Source organism: Balaenoptera borealis (genome assembly GCF_965194805.1).
Source record: "Balaenoptera borealis genome assembly, chromosome: 12".
NCBI lineage: Eukaryota > Metazoa > Chordata > Mammalia > Artiodactyla > Balaenopteridae > Balaenoptera > Balaenoptera borealis.
Window position 1 is genome coordinate 46,126,927 of NC_138869.1, and position 21,099 is coordinate 46,148,025.

Sequence of the window (21,099 nt, forward strand, 5' to 3'; positions counted from 1 at the left end):
GATACATATTTTAGAATAATTAACTTTCTTTTAAAAACAAACTTTTTGTAATCTTGGGAATAAAAATACAACTTAAAATTTTAAAAAAGCAAATACCGTAAATAAAGTACATTTAGAAAACAAGTACTCAATAGATGTAAATCTCTAAACATAATGTTGACTTAAAAAAAGTAATTTTCAAAAACTAGAACAGGGTTAATGCCATTCATGTAAGTTTTAAAAAATACTGCAAGCAAAAACAGATATTGTTTGAATATGAATACAGGCAGTCTTCACTTTGCACGATAGGGTGGGACTATAAAAATGATCATGTTATCTTAATCTTAATAATCTTAAACTATCTTAATAATCATAAGTAAAGTTAAGATCATTCCGTGACTTAAAATTTTTTAATCAACACATTAAAAACTCTCCTGTAAGTTATAAATGTATAGGGAAATGAAAAAATAGTAAAACGTTACTTAGTATACTGTAATTTGAAACATTGATAATTAAAAATATTTTACTTCTGGTCAAAATTTATCAAGAGTAGCCTGAACAGTGCTTGCATTCTTCTCATCAAGTAACTTATGATACCATCTTTTCTATACCCTGATGAACTGTCGTACATCTAAGCCTGAACTAGCTTCTAACACTTAATCCTTCATACTATTAATATCATGAAATACTTCTGTGAGTTCCTTTAATGTGAAGTTTGTTACCGGCATCACTTGCTCTGGGACACGTTCAACCTTTTCATCACAACCACTTGACCATTAATGTCGATAACATCACCTTCACTGAGACCTCTGGCTGCGTATCCAGAGTCTCTTATTCCCACCATCAGCTATTTCTTCTATACTCTATTCATGTTCAATGTGAATTTCACTTCTATAGTCATCATTTTTTGTTTCATTGCACTTTCATCTTTGGTGAGCTAATTCTTTAGTCAATATATCATGGGAACTGAAATTTAAAGTGTGTTGTTGGGAACTGGTGTTAATTAAACTGTGGTAACTGAAATCCATGCATATAGGAACTGAGCAAAAAGAGGACTGTTTGAACATGTACACATGCACACACACTTATATTCCCATGTGGCAAAACTGAAGAAAGCTTTCTCCCTAGGGAAAGAGGGAATGAAATGGGATGAGTGAAACTTCAAAGATAATTTTTTTTTTTTAGTAATATATAGGAGCATCCCTTTTATTTTTATTTCTTTTAACATCTTTATTGGAGTATAACTGCTTTACAATGGTGGAAAGATATTTAATATTTTATTTCTTCACAAAAAGGATATGAAGTTAAATCTACGTGTTGACTACATGTGCATTTTCAGTCTGTCCTTTTCTCTCGTATGAAATTTCATATCTAAGAATTGAGTCAGTTAAAAAAAAACCCAAGTGCAATAAAATATATGAACAGTTTTAAAAAAAAAATACATTTTAGGGCTAGGTATGTAGAGTGACCATGCTCTATGCATTGTTTAAATAATTAGGTTTAAAAGAAATCCATCAAACATTCTTTGTGTTCCACCTCCCTTCCCCATCCACCCCATGGGACTTCTTTGGATTTTGCAATTAGTAAGTGCTTCCAGTTCTTACCTGAATATCAGTTAAGTGCAACATTGTCTTCTTATAAGAAAGGACATCAAAATCTATTGCTTTCCAGATTACATGATTGAAAAATTCACCTATTTTCTTCTTTTTGGTAATGACAATTAGATAATTACCTGCAAAAAAGCAAAGCCAAGTACACATAAATAGAAATAAGGCAACTGTAAAGCCAGAAATAGCAGTCCTTACTCTTTAAAGGCAAGAGTTGCGGGAATTCCCTGGCAGTCCAGTGGTTAGGACTCCGCGCTTTCACTGCCGAGGGTGCAAGTTTGATCTCGGGTCAGGGAACTAAAGTCCTGCAAGCCTTGAGGCGCCACAGCCAAAATAAATAAAAATAAATAAAGGCGAGAGCTGTGCTAAATAGATAAAGGACCCATACTTTTTGAAAAGCAATCTTATAATTTATGAATAGAAAGACCAGCATATTATTTAGACAAATTTTTATTGAAAGATCAAATTTTTTCTCAGAAAGATAAAAGTAAAAGCTTTTGGTAACCAGAGCAGTGATCCTAGCAGATGGAAAGTACAGACAGAAAACGCTTCTCTCTCACTCTCCTGTCATCCCCAAAGCATACGGGCCTCTGCTAATGCATTTCCCAACGTGTAGCTTAAAGCATCACAGGTCATAATATCTGGCCACTGCAGATATCTACACCTCCCATGTCCCTCATGTCATTCTAAATGGTAGAGAAATGTGCTGGGGCAGTATAACTAACTGGTTACTGCAACATTCCAAAGATGAGTGGTCAGGAATCAAGAAGCGATCCCAGCACCATGCATTAATACACCAACCCTGATCCTGGCCACCTCCTCCTCCCACAAATAAACCAGGGTAAGCCTTTACCACTAGATTAATTCTTCACATCTGTTCAAGGCTCTAACCACAAGTGCCCTCCCTGAAAGTTTTCCTATGTACATCTCTCTCCTAGAACTTGTCACACTGTTCTGCAGTAATTTACTATTTAACTGCCTCTCTCACTCAACTGTAAGCTACAGGACAAAAGGGACTTGCATCTTTTATAAATAACATCCAGCACAGTGCCTAATACAATAGGCACTTTTCAAAAGTTCAATGAAATAAAATTTAGATTAAAAACCATCACTTTCCTAGTAACTCAGAACCATGGAGTTGAAGGTTTAGAATACTCTGGTCCAGGACTTCCCTGGTGGCACAGTGGTGAAGAATCCGCCTTCCAATGCAGGGGACATGGGTTCGAGCCCTGGTCCAGGAAGATCCCACATGCCGCGGAGCAACTAAGCCCGTGTGCCACATCTACTGAGCCTGTACTCTGGAGCCCACGAGCCCCAACTACTGAAGCCCGTGCGCCTAGAGCCTGTGCTCTGCAACAAGAGAAGCCACCGCGATGAGAAGCCTGCGCACCACAATGAAGAGTAGCCCCCGCTCGTCACAACTAGAGAAAGCGCGCGCATAGCAACGAAGACCCAACACAGCCAAAAATAAATAAATAAATAAATTTATTTTTAAAAAAATAGAACCTCAGGCTCACAAATTTAACCACTTGCTATTTGGGGTACTTTTAGAAATTAATGACAAACACCTACAGATTTATTGCCTAAAGGGAGATATAAAGTATGCCTTCATCTTATACTCTAATAGCGTCGATTTAATTACCTTCTTGTCCATCTTAGCTCATTTTTCTTACCTGCCACCAGATGAATTGTGCCCAGTATACCAAATATTGGTCTTGTGACAGCTGAAGGAGGAATATCTTTCTTGACTTTAAAGAAGAAAGTAAAGAAAAATCACTTAGAAAAAGCTCACCAACTGAAAGAGAAATTTAGTTTCATTTCAATGGTTACTTCAATATGCACGCTTCGTTCTAAGAAAGCAATATTCCTTCATTAGTGTTAGACCTCCACTTTGGCAGAATATAAAATAAAGATGTCCATGTTACATGTAAAGGTCTCTCTGCCTGTCTAGAATATGGTGCCAAAAGTAACATGCTTCAGCAACCTCACTACGTAAATTAAAGGTTATTTCCAATGCCAATTTTCAACCAAATTTATTCAACCTCTTGTCAGAAACCAAATCTTTACCCCTTTAAGAGAATTAGAAAGTAAATGCAAGTTGAAACAAGATTTTAATCTCAACATGCAACAAATGGAATGCAAAAAAAGGACTCGCCTAATTCCCTAATAAGAATGTGAGACATGGAGGCCAAGATCCAAGAGGGGAGGAGGAAGGAAAAGCCTCCTGTTCATGTCTAAAAGAAACTGATACAGGTATCCAGGGAGGCAATATCATTAGCTGCGATTTTATCAATAATGCCGTTATTAATAAAGACTACCTTACATTACAAGGTTCATTGCACAATTGTTAAACTTTAAGCCAATGTGCTTCACAAAACATATTTTGTAGAACTCTAGTTTAGGGAATAATGCCCAAAAAGGGGGGAGGTAGGGTCTCCCAGTCAAAGAAACTTATTTTGCTACATCCATACTAACTCTACTCCTTCTCCCAGAGTCACAATGCACAGTAGGAAATTAAAGGCTCTGAGAAGGCCTACAGTAAACGAAAGCTGTTCCACTGTTTAATTCAAAGTTTTCCAAACCTATGTGGCTATAAAATTTTTCTTTCAGTCACAGTTTAATTATCAGCCTGGGACCCATTTTGAAACACTGCTGTAAACTCCAGTCCTGTTTCTTAAAGGCAGTCTTGTTTTTCTGAATAAACTTATTCTGAATAAGGTCTAAAATTCACTTGTTTCTCTCAATAATTCAATTTACTTAGCAATGCTATGCCATAATTAATTACCATGAAAAATGGAAATACCAGTTCAGTTAAAAACTCAGAGAAAATTCTGAATATATTGAGATCACTGATAGACATAAATGTACTACTGATACAGCTGTAAGTTACATTAACTGGAGCGTAATAGCAATAACATTATGATAATTCCTAAGACTACGTTGGTTTTTCAGGGAAGAAAAAAAATTCCTCTTTCGGTGGCAATGGTTTGTATTCCCAATGGTAAAAGGAAACTGCCAGAGAAACTGTGATCGACAGCCCCTCATCATCACTAGCTTCAGGTCAAAGTATCTCTTCATGTGTCTACCAATGACTGTTTGGTTATCATTTTTACATCCAAACTATTCAAAACCTTTAGCTTTGTCCACTCAAATGGGTCTGCATTCTCTACTTACAAATAAAATGTTACTGAAAGGACAAAAAATAATTGAAAATACATCCATACTAAAGCTTTTATAAGACAGTAGGTGGTAGGGAATTCTCTGGTGGTCCAGTGGTTAGGACTTCGAGCTTCCCCTGCCGGCAGCACGGGGTGGATCCCTGGTCGGGGAACTAAGATCCTCGTGGCAAGGCCCACCACCCCCAGCCTGCCCCCCACCCCAAAAATAAAAAAGACACTGGGTTGTATCAATATGTTATAAAGAAGTAGTGGGACTAAACTTCAGAAGTACACTAAGGGTGGTTAAAATCAGTCAGCTATTCTGAGAGAGCAGTCACCAAGCAAGTCACAGGAAATGCCAAATTATCAAACTAAAACAGCTCTTACTTTATTTGGTCAAAGGAAAAGCTTACCAGAAAAAGCAGACAACCAAGGAAATGGAGATTTATAGTCCTACCTTTCTTACACTTTAGTATCTTATGCAAAATATTTTCATGTTTCACTTAATCCGTTCAAAGGATATTTGCCATTTACCGAATGCCTACTCTATGGTTACTCAAATACTGCCCTTCAAAAAAAAAATTAATACAGAACACTATCTAGAGGTAAATTTTTAAACAAATGAAATATAAAATTCTAAATGTGATATCACATGATACATTAATTCATCACCAAAATTACTTCACATTAATCTAGTCAGAAATCAGTGTTCCACACAACTGAAAAACAAGTTGCTTTTCACACCCCAGAGAAGCAAAGCTAAATTATAAATGGATTGATAAGATAGATAGATAAAGCTTAGGAAAATCATTCTGCCTAAAACACAAGTGTTACCCAGTGATGTATATATTATTTTTCATTTATTAAATTATCCTCATAGTCATGAATATTTTCAAAAACAAATCAGCTGTTAACATTCCACACACTTAATGTTAAAACAACTTTCTCACACTCAAATAATTCAAATCTTATAGCTAGAAAGGAACCTAACATATCAACAAAACCAATCCTGGTATGGTACTGATAAGGGAACAAATAAAGTTTTTAAATCCTTATGAACGGTAAAATGCTACCTAAAATTTTCAAGATCATTTTTCCTTTTCATGAAAAGGAAAAAGTATAAAATTAATGCATAAAAATCAAATGAGGTAGCAAGAATTAAAATTTTCTAAGAAGACACTCAGAGATCCACACACTCACATGGATCTCATTAATTTAACTATTGCAACTTAAGTGTAAAATCTTTCTAGACACTTCTAAATCTGGCCATGAAATACCTGAGAGCGTAACTTCTGTGGACACACGGTCGATGATAAGTACATCATCTGCTCCATCATCACAAGCTTCCACATAAAATTTTTCAGGTGTGATATGCCTAAGAAGAAATTTAAAACCATAAATAACGAAGTGAAATGAAGACTTCCAAAAAAACCTATTATAACAATTTAACAGTGTTTAAATTTGACATCATTTTCCCAGCTTCTGAATAGATAAAGCTATTATGTTGTCCTTATGTGTTCACTGCAACTCTTTTCACCTAATTTAATGCTGATAAGGTTTTAATTTGCTGTAAAACTACCACTCTGACTTAACATAAGAAAATCATACGAAAATCTAATTTATACTCAACATGGTGCAGAAGGCAATGTAGCACAGTAGTCAGGAGCACAGGCTATGGAACCAGACTGACTGTGCTGTGTGAACCTGGGCACGTTACTCATCCCCTCTGTTCCTCAATTCCCTTATCCATAAAATAAGGATAATACCAGACTCATTAAATTGCATTGTTGTGAGGATAAAAATGAGATAATCTTTGATAAGCACTTAGAACACTTGACACATAGTAACCAAGATTTATGTATTAGCTAAAAACACTAAGAAACACATTGCCAGGAAATTGTTTAAAATAAACTACTTTAACATTCTTGTATTTTGTTGGAATGCCACTGATGTGTTCTTGAACAAAAAAAAACCTCATCCTGCAAAGTAAAAAATAAAGGGGGTAAAATTAGGGTCGGGACAGAGTACTCAGAATTTATGCAACTTTGTAACCTGAGTCCAACAAAAATTAACAGTTGGCTCCTCAGGAGGTAACATGGGTAACTCCAGGCAAGCAATTCAGCATGGCTGGGCACTGCCTCAGGAAATAACAATCAACAAAAACTAAATAAAGTGAAAATAAAGATTTTCAGGCACTGAAACAATGGAGACTGAGGCTGTTGTTAAGGTGGGCCCAGGAGTAAATACAGGTATCTGCCGGGGACTGGTTCCAGATACCAAAATCTGTGGATGCTCAAGTCCCTCGTATTAAATGGTTCCGTACAGTCAGTCCTCTGCAACCATGGATTCAACCAAGTTGGAACCTGCAGGTACGGAACCCACAGGTACGGAGGGCCTCCAGGAGCTGACCAGAGTTGGGGCGAGAACTAGCTTGTTTGTTTTTCCAGGGACTAATCTCTGCTGTTCTTAAACCACACTTGAAAGAACATCTGTCTGTGCAGCAGCCAATCTGAGGGCTTTTTCCTTTCCTTTTAAATTCTACTTCCTCTATTCTACTCCTCTTGCCAATGAAAAATCTTATAAAAACCCACACACCATCACTGACATCATTTCTTATTTACTGACCATGTATAAACTATTTGGTGTATAGAAACACGTCCTGTAGCAGAACAAACTGTACTCAGCATTTTTGACTATAAGTTTTTGAGGAATAATCAACCCTTAATTATCCAAATATAACTTACATCCTTTTATGGTTCATCCATAACTAACTTCTTAATATTTCCTCCATGGGGTGGGAGTGGGGTATGCCAAGGAAATAAAAGTCAATTTTAATACAAAATAAGAAATGCAACAAAGGAAACAAATCTGCTTCAAATATGCCAGTCCTCAATTCAAACTAAATATATGTTCCTTTTTATTCCTGAATAGTAGTCCACTGTATGGATATATCACAATTTGTTTATTCATTCACTTGCTGATGGACATTTGTGCCGTTTCCAGTTTAGGATATTATGCATAAAGCTTCTATGAACATTCTAGTACAAGTCTTAAGGCAGACATATGCATCATTTCTCTCGGATGACTACCTAGAAGTGGAATGGCTGGGTCATATGGTAGTTGTATGTTTAACTTGCACAGAGAAGGGAAAACGGGAGTGATTACAGACACAAGGAAACTTTTAGGGGTAATGAATGTATTCATTTGATACTGTTGATGGTTTCACAGGTGTAAAATATATCAAAATGTATCAAAGTGCATGCTTTAAATATGTGCAGTTTATTGTATGTCAACTATGCTTCAATAAACCTATAAAAAGAAAGCAAAGTGAGAGGTCCTGAAACAAACTAAAGGAAGTATAAAAAAACTTCCAATCTAGTCATAGGATAGTTACCTCTAGTCTCGAATCATTAAAAAAAAAAAAAAATCCAACACATCAGTCCATATCTGCAGAAGATGTTTTGTGCAAGGGTAAGTTGCACTCCAGGAGTAAGTCAATAAATTTATTGAAAAGCTACCATGTGCTAAGCATTACACAAGCAGTAGGGACAAGGAGGTAGGTGATAAATAAAAAAACAAGTAACAAATAGAAACAAAAATTTTAAACAAAAAGTAGACCTGAAAAACATGACTTCTTTATAAAAGCCTTTGGAAAAAATTCTGTCTCTAAATCAGAGGGCATTTTATAAGCCTCACTCTTTAGAATCCCTCCACACCCTAACAACCCCCAATCTTCTAAATGCTGTTTAAATGCCTGTGCATCAGATCTCCCACTGCATTTCCAGGTCTTAAACAGGCTCAGGATCTGAAAGAGTCATGTGAAATGCTTTCCTACAATGGAAAATGCTTTCCTACGATGGAGATTTCAATCATGAGAAGGATGTGACAAGTTGTTGGTAGTTCCTGAGATGTTGAGGTCATGTGCAGGGACAGGAGAGTGGCCTCAGGCTGACAGCCAGCAAGAAAACAGGGACCTCAGTCCAACAACCACAAGAAAATGGATTTGGTCAACACCCTGAATGAGCTGGATTCTTCCTCAGAGCCTCCACTATGAAACATTTGATTTTAGCCCAGTGAGACTCATATTGGACTTCTGACTGACAGTAACTAAGAGATAATACATTTGTATTGTTTAAAGTTTCTAAGCTTATGGTAATTTGGTACAGCAGCAATAGAAAACTACTACAGTGATCAAATCCCTCCTGGAATGAAATAACCTCCACATTAACCCCTGGCCAAAACACAAAAACACTTTATCTTCCTGGAACAAAGCAAAGAGATGTTTCCTTCAATTGAGTTTGATACCTGGTGTGTGAGTTTCTAAGTGATAAAACATTTTAAAAACCATTTTTAATGGAATGTCTTTAATTTATATTTTATTAAACCAAGGTTTTTTCCTTATGTCCTAACCTAAGTATAAGTAACAATGTTTTCTTGACTGACTAGGATCTTGAACACACAGATTTCTGGGCCATCCTACCAAAAGATGATGCCTTCAAATTCTAGTAACACAGTATGGTGAAAAAATTACAGGTTTTAAACTCTTACAAACCTGGTTTGAATTCCAACTCCATGCTTACTGTCATGAGTCCCTGAACAAATCACTGAACTTCCCAGCTCAGCTTTCTCTCTATTAAAAAGTGGTAAGTGATCGGTGAGGGTAAATGAGAGAATACGCGTGACATGCCTGGCACTAAGAAGAGACTCCATGAAATGGTGGCATTATTTTTTTTTACTAAATGACCTCAGACCACTGAGTTTTAGTTTTGTTTCTCTTCTGCTGTCTCAGTCTCTTGACAAAGCCATCACCACTGCTCCTACTCAGCCGCTTTAGTTTTACATTTGAGACAAAGGCTGATGAATACTACACAGTTCTGACCATGAGTGAAGTCCCTGGGTTTTATTATATCCATTTTCTTCATATTGCTCAGGGCCCTAAGCTCTTCTAAATTCACAGCTGTATTTGGGCAAGGGGGGGGGGGGGGAAGCTAGCACAGTTTACTTCACACAAATGGTGTTACTTCTTTAATAACTAATGTTATTCTTAATGTGAGATGATTATCAACATTCAATCTCAGAAATCAAATTCCTCCACTTTTTCAATACAGTGGACAAAAACACAAAGCTTGCATCTAAATAAACAGCCAGTAGAGAAATGCATACTGTGTTCCCTCAATAGCTCCACCCTCTTATACTTTGACTTCTTTTATCTATATACAGTAGGCCCTCCTTATCCATGGGTTCCACAAGGGTGGATTCAACCAACAGTGGATTGAAAATATTCAAAAAAAAAAAAAAAAATTCCAGAAAGTTCCAAAAAAGCAAAACTAGAATTTACTGAACACCAGCAACTATTTGCATAACATTTACATTGTACTTACAACTATTTACATAGCATTTACATTGTATTTACAACTATTTACATAGCATTTACATTGTATTAGGTATTATAATATAGAGATGATTTCAAGTATACAGGAGGATGTACATAGGTTATATGTAAACACTACGCCACTTATATACGGAACTTGAGCATCTTTGAATTTGGGTAACTGACGGGGCCCTAGAACCAATGTATTTAACCTTCTCACCTGTAAAACTTCTACCATAAAAATAAATTATTTGAATGAAGTCAATGAATTAAAAAAAATCATACTTGTTTCCATATACAAGTTTTGGTGTGTTACCTAACAGATACCTTTTAGTCAGTGATATTTATTATAAAATCAAATGCTTATAAGAGCAGAAAAATTTCCTATTAAAATTTTAATATGTATAATTATGTAAAATATATATATATATAAATATATAAATAAATATATTAAAAAATATATATGGAACAAAAAGTATCCCTAATATAAGCAATTAAAAAAATTTTCCCAACTTGACATTTAAATTTAAAACTCATCTGGAAGGCTGTGGAACACTGAAAAAATATATACATCTTGGGGACTTCCCTGGTGGCGCAGTGGTTAAGAATACACCTGCCAATGCAGGGGACACGGGTTCGAGCCCTGGTCTGGGAAGATCCCACATGCCGCGGAGCAACTAAGCCCGTGAGTCACAACTACTGAGCCCGCACGCCTAGAGCCCGTGCTCCACAACGAGAAGCCACCGCAATGAGAAGCCCACGCACCACAACGAAGAGTAGCCCCTGCCCGCCACACTAGAGAAAGCCCGCACGCTGCAATGAAGACCCAATGCAGCTGCAAATAAATAAACATTTTTTTAAAATATATATATACATCTTGGATTAAGACTTTAAATCATATAAAAAAAAATACACAGCCACAGAAATAGGCCTTTACTAATTGTTACATTCCTAATAATCGCAGTCAAAGTTAATAACCTCACTATGTGTTTAAAATCCTTAAAAGTACAAAGTTAGAAATGGAAATTTGTGGGGCTTCCCTGGTGGCGCGGTGGTTGAGAATCTGCCTGCCAATGCAGGGGACACGGGTTCAAGCCCTGGTCTGGGAAGATCCCACATGCCGTGGAGCGACTAGACCTGTGAGCCACAACTACTGAGCCTGCGCGTCTGGAGCCTGTGCTCCGCAACAAGAGAGGCCGCGATAGTGAGAGGCCCGCGCACCGCGATGAAGAGTGGCCCCCGCTCTCCGCAACTGGAGAAAGCCCTCGCACAGAAACGAAGACCCAACACAGCCAAAAATAAATAAATAAATAAACACGTTCAGTTCAGTGTTTATGGTCTCCAAAAAGCAATGTAACCAAGAAGCTTTTTAAAAAAAAGAAATGGAAATTTCTTTTATACGAAAGTGAAATATACTATATATAACACTTCCAGTTTGGCTAGGTACATTTGAAATGAGAAGATCAACAAATTAGTTTTTTAATCGAAGTAGAATGAAATGAATTTCCAAGAGTGAAAACCCTCCAGAGAAAAAGCCTTGATATTCTTTCAGAAGATGGAATCTGGGTAGTACCAAGAGGTGGGTGCAGGCTGTGGGGCAGATACTAGTCATTCAAATGCAGGTCTGGAAGAAGAAAAGTGCTTGGAAATGGGCTAATTAAGTTACTACAGAATCTAACTGCCTATGGGGTGAGAGCCAACAAAGTAAGCAGATTCCAGCTGTAGAGTGCTGAAAAGCCTCAACAACTAAGGACCTGGGTAGGGGATGAGGTGGGGCAGTGAGATTAACTGCAGGGTTGGGGGTAAGAATAAGGTGGTTCAAAGTCTGTGTAAGGAACAATCAGATCCCTACCCAAACCTAGAGTCCAGGTACCTCCCTGACCACACGATTTAATGCTTAGAGCAGTTCAACAAGAGAGGCCCTGAACTCCAGAAACCAGGCACAGCTGAGGACCAGAGTGAGTCAAGTAAAGTCTGGAGACACAGAGAAGGTCTGCTTACAGATTGGGATCATCCACTCTCTTCCGCTGCCAGGTTCCCAGAATGCTAGCAGCCAAGCATCCCACTCCCCCAACTCCCGAAGGAGCTATGAATACCGTCTCTGAAGAAACTTACTGGCCCAAAAGACCTGCAAATGCTGACATTTAGGGCATCTCCCCCAAAGAAACAGTTGAGTTCCTGCACAATCACTCTACAGTGAAGGCCACCAATTGACAAATCCTGACCCACAAACAGACCCTTCCAATCAATTTTTTAGTGCCTCATTCTTAAACATGAAATGACAACCAAGGATCACCAGATATTTGAGATAAGCTTCCATCACAGAAGACACAGAACAAAACAAAGAGAAAAATAACTTTGGGTAAACAAACTATGCTGAGAACAGAATAAAACTTCAAAACACATTTATAACTGGTAGCCTCAGAGAGAAGACATTGCATTCATGAAACAAGAATACCAAAAAGAAGGAGGGGGAGGGGGAGGGGGAGGAGATTCAGCAAGCAAGAACATGTTTTTGGACTGACAGCAGAAATAATAACTTGAATATTCAATAGAAGGACTGGAAAATAAAACTGAAGAACTCTCCTTGAGAACAGAATAAAAAGGTAAGAGCTGTAAAACAGAAAAGCATAGGAAGGAAGAAAGAGGGAGAGGGAAAGAGACAGGAGGGGGAGAGAAGACAGGAAGAAAGAGAGGGGCACAATCCAGGATGTTCAACATCCACTTAGCAGGAATTCCAGAAGAGTACACAAGAAAAAAATTTATCAAAGAAATAGTACAAAAACAAAGAAGAAACCTCAAGCCAAAGGACAAGTTTCCAGATGAAAAGGCCCACCAAATATATGAAAAACACACACACACACACACACACACACACACACACACACACACACACAGAGGCACATTAAGTGTAAAACTCAAAACACTATACAGATACAATCTTAAAGTTTCCAGAAAAAAAAAAAAAAAAACTAAGAGAAAGAAGCGCTGAAATATTCAACAGCCACACTACTGGATTATTCAACAGCAACACATTGGACTATTCAACAGCAAGGTCTTTAAAATTCTGAAGGATAATAATTTCTGAAAATTCTATACTTAGCCACACTAACAAATAAATGTGAGGATAGAATGAAAGCATTTTCAGATGTGCAATATCTCAAAAGATACTTCTCTTTCACTCTTTCTTGGAAAGAAGCAAAAGTTGTTTCATCGACATGGAGTAAATCAAGAGTTAGACTTGGAATCCAAAACAGGAGAGAGGTAAAAGAAATTCTCATGATGATGGTAAAGGGAGGTTCCAGGACAATGCAACAGGCCTAAAGAACAGCCAGTCCAGATTAAAGCAGAGGGGACAGGGCTCCTGGAGGTAAGCCTCACAGAAGAAGATGAGTTGACAGTTAACCGTCAGCAGAGGAGTTTTACTGCTGTCCCAGAGACTGAAGATTAATTAGCAACAGGTACATTAAAGAAAAGTCAAGCAAACCTTTTAATTCAAGGAAAAACAAAGCATTTTTATAAGGAAATGTAAGAGGTATAAAAGCTAAATTCTCAAAAAAAACAAAAAACAAAAAACAAAAAAAAGCTAAATTCTCATCTTCTGAAGTAAAAACTCATCATATGACTGAAACTGAAAAAAAAAATCAGGAAATAGCAGTATAAGCATGTTGTTTAGAAGTGTGAAGCAAAATACCAGAAGAAACTGCTTAAAAACATGAAAGTACTAGGACTTCCCTGGTGGTCCAGTGGGTAAGACTCCACGCTCCCAGTGCAGGGGGCCCGGGTTCAATCACTTGTCAGGGAACTAGATCCCACATGCTGCAACTAAGAGTTCACATGACACAACTAAGAGTTCACATGCCACAACTAAGAGTTTGCATGCCACCACTAAGACCCAGCACAACCTAAATAAATAAACATTTTAAAAAAATGAAAGTATTGATAGATGTCTCTGGGACAATGGGAGTTGGGAGTGCTGAAAAGTGCTCTTTTATTATATAAGCTTTGTGTAACTATTTAGTTTTAAACCTTACACTTGTATTAGATTATAATAAAAATTAAGCTTAAAAAGGTGTTAAAAGAACAAAAACAAAAATAAGAGTAATTGTGGATCAAGGTAAAGAGTTCTATCTAGCCTAAGGGCTCTGGGACCTTTGCTGGATCTTACCTTACCTCTCAGAGAGATGTTGCTAGAATCTAAGTTGCTGGTGCTGCCACCAGGCTGCTCTGATAAATGTTATTGAAAATGGCTTAAGAATTGGAGCAAGAATTGGAGATATGAACAGTGACTGCCAGCTAATCAACATTTCTAAGAGTAATTACAAGTAATCGCTCTAATTAATCCAACTAATAACAGCAAGTGTCATCCCAACTCAGCTATTTACGTATGCCTTTGCTGCCTTCCTCTTCTCCTTTCCCTCCTTCCATTTCCCACCACTGTTTAATTGGCCTTAAATTAATACTGATCTGAAATGTGTTTTATGTAATAAATTTTATTCTGTAAGTTTTATACTCCCAGGTTTCATTTCAAAAGCTCATGAAATTAACTTTAACTCTCTAGCACTTACAGTCAGAAACACTTGAGTAAACATTCAGGGTAAAATTTTTGCTGGGGTTATGGTTTTATTGTTATTTTTGTTTTTAAATCTTCACCAGGGACTTCCCTGGTGGCGCAGTGGTTAAGAATCCGCCTGCCAATGCAGGGGACATGGGTTCGAGCCCTGGTCTGGGAAGATCCCACATGCCGTGTTGAAACTAAGCCCATGCGCCACAACTACTGAGCCTGCGTGCCACAACTACTGAAGCCCGTGAGCCTACAGCCCGAGCTCTGCAACAAGAGAAGCCACCACAATGAGAAGCCCTCGCACCACAACAAAGAGTAGACCCCACCCGCCGCAACTAGAGAAAGCATGCACGCAGCAATGAAGACCCAACAACAAAGACCCAGTGCAGCCATAAATAAATAAATAAATTTATTTTAAAAAAATCTTCACCAAACAGGCTACCAAGCCTCTGCAGACAAGGACTCTAAGCTTATCCATTCCCATTGGTATTCTCACACAAGATAGTAAAAGCTCAATCAATTTTCTTAGAGAATAGAATGTAATTAGTCAGAAAACACATACATTGTTTTTTCTATATGGCCCTTAACTAATGTTTTCTTTGGCTCAGTGACAGAATAAACAGAATTTTAAAAATTGTTTCTTTTCTCTTAGCTAAGGAAAGATCATGAGAGGTCAAATTTTAACTGGATTTGAAGTTATACTGTAACTTATAAGAAGAGAAAGAGGAAGCAGGGTGTTCTCTAAATAGAAAGTCTACAAAGTATCACTAACACCAAGTTCTGCCTGGAGTTTTTCCAAAATTAACCAGTCAACAGGCTCTGCTAAGTTCTCAATGTAATAAGTACATGGAAACCAAGACAGAAGACTCAATGATGAACAAATATCTAGGCAAAATCCTCTCCCTGTTGCAAAAAGAATGGCCCTCAACTGGTGTGATGTTTCTCATTTCAGTAAAACTCTCTCACATTACTTATTTATGAAATAGATCTTAGAAGTTAAAGAAATTCCCTCCAAGAAGATTATCTGGTCATTAACTATGCTGTTGATATCAAATCTCTAAAGTTCAAAGTAATACTGTATACTAAAATAAACTGTCTGGTGAGGTTATCAGAATCCAATAGGTATCAACTATTAACTAACAGAACAGGAATACTACCTAGTTTCTTTCAAGACAGGGGATGTGATATCAACCCAGAGTCCTAGTTTCTGTTAAGATAACACATATTTTGGAAGATATATCAAAATAGGCATGAGCTTGCACTCTCTCTTCTTGATCCCAGAGACCATGGACTTCAAAGCCTATTAAGCTTTGAAAATAAAGGCCCATGGAGATGTGTGGCCAAGATGGCAGAGTAGGATGACCTTGAGCTCACCTCTTCCCACAGGCACACCAAATTACAACTCTTTACAGAGCAACTACTGATGAGAAAAACTGGAAGACTAGCAGAAGAGATCTTCTACAACTGAAAATATAAAAAAGGAACCACAACAAAACGGGTAGGAGGGGAGGAGAGCCAGTGTAACCAAGACCCATACCACAGTGGGGGCGACCCACAAATGGGAGGATAATTACAACTGCAGAGGCTCTCCCCAAGGGGCGAGGGGTCCAGCCTCACATCGGGCTCTCCAGCTCGGGGTTCCTACATCAGAAAGATGAGCCCCTAGAACGTTTGGCTTTGAAGGCCAGTGGGACTTACCATCAGAAGAGCCAGAGGGCTGTGGGAAATAAGAGACTCCACTCTTAAAGGACACACACAAAATCTCACATGCTCCAGGACCCAGGACAGAAGCAAAAATCTGAAAGGAGCCTGGGTCAGATTCACCTGCTGATCCTGGAGAGGCAGGAGGCAACTGGCTCACCCTGGGGACACAGATGGTGGCAGCCATCTTTAGAAGCTCTACCACGGGGACACTGGGGGTGCCAAGTGCCATTTTGGAGTCCTCCTTCTAGCTTACTAGCACAAGGACCTGGCCCCACCCACTGCCTAAACTGGCTCCATCAGCATCAGTACCCGGACACCTCAGGCCAAGCAACTAGCCAGGCAGAGACACAGCCATACCTACCCACCAGCAGACATGCTCTCTTAAGACCCCTCTGAGTCCACAGCTGCCCCAGCAGCCAGCCCTGTCCACCAAAGTGCACAGGACCACCCCTAGACACCAGGGTCCCAGTACTAGCCCCAGAATCCCCAGGACCCTGCCACCAGAGACCCTGGGACCCAGCTCAGCCCACCAGTGGGCTGGCACTAGCCCTAGGACCAGCCTCACCCACTAATGTGTAGGCACCACCTCTGGGATGCCCTAGGTCCCCGCCCCACACACCAGTGGGCAGACAACAGCCCCAGGACCACCGCAGCCCCACAGCCTGCCATATTAGGACCCAGCCCAGCCCCCTGGGCCTGGGCTCTGCCCACCAGCAGGCCAACACGAGCTCTGGGACACCATGAGCTCTGCAGCCAGTGGATATAGCCAGTAAAATCACCTACATCCACAATAAGTAGTTAAGGGATACACGAAACAAAAAGATATAAAAGATGACATCAAAAGAGTAAGCATGCGGGGTAAGGAGGAGAAGAGGAGCAAAAATGCAAGGTTGTTAAAATGTGTTTGACTTAAGAGATCAGCAGCTTAAAATAATGATAGACAGACAGACTGCTATATATAAACCTCACTGTAACCACAAACCAAAAATCTATAACAGATACACACATAAAAAAAAAAGAAAGAACTTCTTTCAAGTGCACATGGAACATTCTCCAGGACAGCGTGCTTGGAAAATGAGACAGCTAGATGCAAAAGAATCAAAATGGACTACTCTCTCACACCATGCACAAAAGTAAATTCAAAATGGATTAAAGACTTAAACGTAAGACCTGAAACCATAAAACCTCTAGAAGAAAACAGAGGCAGGATGCTTTTTGACATCAGTCTTAGTAATATTTTTTTTGGATATGTCTCCTCAGGCAAGGGAAACAAAAGCAAAAATAAACAAATGTAACTACATCAAACTAAAAAGCTTTTGCACAGTGAAGGAAACTATCAATAAAACAAAAAGGCAGCCTACTGACTGTGAGAAGATATTTGCAAATGATACACCTGATAAGGGGTTAATATACAAAATATTAAAAGAACTCAAACAACTCAAGATCAAAAAAAAAATGAACAGGGACTTCCCTGGTGGTGCAGTGGTTAAGAATCCGCCTGCCAATGCAGGGGACACGGGTTCGAGCCCTGCTCCCACATGCCACAGAGCAACTAAGCCCGTGAACCACAACTACTGAGCCTGAGCTCTAGACCCTGCGAGCCACAACTACTGAGTCCTCATTCCACAACTACTGAAGCCCGCGTGCCTAGAGCCTGTGCTCCGCAACAAAGAAGCCACTGCAATGAGAAGCACACGTGCCGCAACTAGAGAAAGCCCGTGCGCAGCAGCGAAGACCCAAAGCAGCCAAAAATAAATTAAAAAAAAAAAAAAAGTTAAAAAAAAAATGAATAACCTGAGTAAAACATGGGCAGAGGATCTGAACAGATATTTTTCCAAAGATATTCAGATGGCCAATAGGCACATGAAAAGATGCTCAACATCACTAATCATGAAGGAAATGCAAATCAAAACCACAATGAAATACCACCTCTCACCTGTCAGAATGGCTATTATCAAAAAGACAACAAATACAGTAAGTGTTGGTGACAATGTCAAGAAAAGGGAACACTGCACTGTTGGTAAATTAGGGCAGCCACTATGGAAAAGAGTATGGAGCTTCCTCAAAAAATTAAAAATAGAACTACCATATGATCCAGCAATTCCATTCCTTAGTAATAATAGAAAACAAAACACTAATTAGAAAAGATATACGTACCCTTATGTTCAATGCAACATTGTTTACAAAAGCCAAGTTATGGAAGCAACCCAAGCGCCCATCAATGGATGAATGGATAAAAAACGTGTGAGAGAGATATATATATACACACACAATGGAATATTACTCAGCCATAACAAAACAATGAAATCTTGCCATTTGCAACAACCAATGCACCGACAGGGTATTATGCTAAGTAAAATAAGTCAGAAAGAGAAAGACAAACACTGTATGATTTTACCTATATGTGGAATCTAAAAAACAAACGAACAAACAAAACAGAAACAGAGTTAGAGATACAGAGAACAGAGGGTTGCCAGAGTGGAGGTAGGTAGGGGAAGGAAAGGAATAGGTGAGGGAGATTAAAAGATACAAACTTCCAGTTATAAAACACTGTAAATGAGTCAAGGGTATGAAATGTACACTGTGGGAGATATAGTCAATAACTATGTAATATCTTTGTATGCTGACATATCATAACGAGACTTATGGTGACAATTTTTAAATGTACAAAAATACCGGGCTTCCCTGGTGGCGCAGTGGTTGAGAATCCGCCTGCCAATGCAGGGGACACGGGTTCGAGCCCTGGTCTGGGAAGATCCCACATGCCGCGGAGCAACTGGGCCCGTGAGCCACAACTACTGAGCCTGCGCGTCTGGAGCCTGTGCTCCACAACAAGAGAGGCCGCGACAGTGAGAGGCCAGCGCACGGCGATGAAGAGTGGCCCCTGCTTGCCACAACTAGAGAAAACCCTCGCACAGAAACGAAGACCCAACACAGCCATAAATAAATAAATTAAAAAAAAAAAAAAACAAATCACTATGTTGTGTACCAAGAATTAACATAGCACTGTAGGTCAATTACACTTCAAAAACAAAATCATAGAAAAGAGATAAGATTTGTGGTTATCAGAGACAGGCGGGAGGAGGGGTGGACGGGAGAGGCGGAATTGGATGAAGGCAGTCAAGAAGAGAGATGTGTGAGTAATCTGAATGTTCACTGTACTGTGTAAACTACATATATCTTCATCACAGAATTGCTTAGTTTACATCTGTTCTCAGGATTCTATCACCTCTCCCCTGGCTGACCTCACAGCTATGACAATCTTTTAAAAAGAAAGTCCACTTCTTAACTGAGGAAACAATGTTTCTTCAGATAGAAGCTGCAACCTGATTCACTTTCTAATTTCCTGCCTTACACTTTTTTCACCTGACCTTTAAAAGGAAAAAAATGCTTTAAATGTTTCCAATCATGGATTTCTGTTAACTGTCTTGCAATTTCAAACTTATCACTGTTTGACATTACAAAGGCTTACACAAATGATTTTAAATGAAAAAAGGAGTTGCAAAATAGGAATATTAAGAACTGCCTGGATGTTTAAATAGTATAAACTTTAAATTCTGAACAAATCAATATTGTTTTCTACATCAAAAATCCATAATGAACATGTCAATTATTTTCAGTTGTTAAGTAACTCATTTCTATACCAGACATGTCCGAGGACTAAGGTGAGAGCAATCTGATGGGAAAAAAGGTAATCTGAATAATGCAATATAATGAAAAGATCATTGGACTCTGGGCCTGCTGTGTTCCACGGTCAGTTCTGCCATGGTTTGGCTGTGTGACCTAACTGTGGGGGCCAAGGGCAATTATCTCCCTGTCTTCAACAATGACAGATGATGTATATCAACCTAGACTTCACAGAGGCACTGGAAAGATAATACCATACATAAAATGACTTAAGTTGCTGCTACTTCAAAAGAATACATTCCAAATTACCCCAGACTGTGTTTTGTTTTTTTTGTTTTTTTGAAGTACTGGTAGGTGTTCTATACTGGAAAGTTCTTTTCATTTACTTAGGTGATCCACTGAGGACCTGTAATGCACCAGGCTTTACGTTAGGAACTGAGGACTAGAGAAGAAATCAATGTTAAGGTGTTTCTAATATGTTCTACATACTGGTAACCTAGTTGGAGAAACAAAGTATTTATTAATGACTTCATTTCTAGGCGGCAAAGTGAGTGGTTCAAACAGTGCTACGGCTCAATCATTCTTTCAGTCCTCGTGTCCATCAGACAGTAACTACACTGCTAATGAATCATAAGAGACAGAATGTGAAAACTCATATAGATGTTTGGTGTCTAGTTCCTGTGACAGTAGACTGTTATGGGAGCTCAGTGAAAGAAAAGACATCGGAAAAAAGGCTTTGCAGAGACGAGGAGTATCTGTTAAGTATGCTGGTTTCATCTACGCTCTTTCAGTCCTTATAATACTGTGAAGTAGAAACGTTCCCATTTTACAGATGAAAACCCGATTCAGAGAGATTAAGTAACATGGTCAGGACACAAAGCAAATAGCAGGTGAATCTAAGTCTAAATAAATTTAAGTCTGTTCTGACTTAAAAAGCCTGAGTTGTCTCGGCTCTACCATAGATGTGATCAGCATGTAAAGAGGGGAGAGAGGAAGAAAACATTCTGGATAGAAAGATCAAAATAAGCCCAAGCTTGAAGCAAAAAGAGGGTGACCAAGTCTGGTGAAAGGGAAAAAAAGGAAAAAAAA

At 38.7% G+C, this 21,099-nt stretch overlaps 2 protein-coding genes across 3 annotated transcripts in view; one reads left to right on the forward strand and one right to left on the reverse strand.

Annotated features, from left to right (window-relative positions):
• The window catches only part of SLC6A20 (solute carrier family 6 member 20), a 150,714-nt gene that overhangs the window by 86,608 nt on the left and 43,007 nt on the right, over positions 1-21,099 (forward strand). The window lies entirely within an intron of this gene.
• SACM1L (SAC1 like phosphatidylinositide phosphatase) overlaps positions 1-21,099 on the reverse strand; it is a 57,583-nt gene that overhangs the window by 33,946 nt on the left and 2,538 nt on the right. The window contains exons 2-4 of the mRNA XM_082347395.1: positions 6,022-6,119; positions 3,260-3,334; positions 1,584-1,711 (exon numbers count right to left, since the gene is read on the reverse strand). Coding sequence (XP_082203521.1) covers positions 1,584-1,711; positions 3,260-3,334; positions 6,022-6,119 — 301 coding nt within the window. The remainder of the gene's footprint in view (positions 1-1,583; positions 1,712-3,259; positions 3,335-6,021; positions 6,120-21,099) is intronic.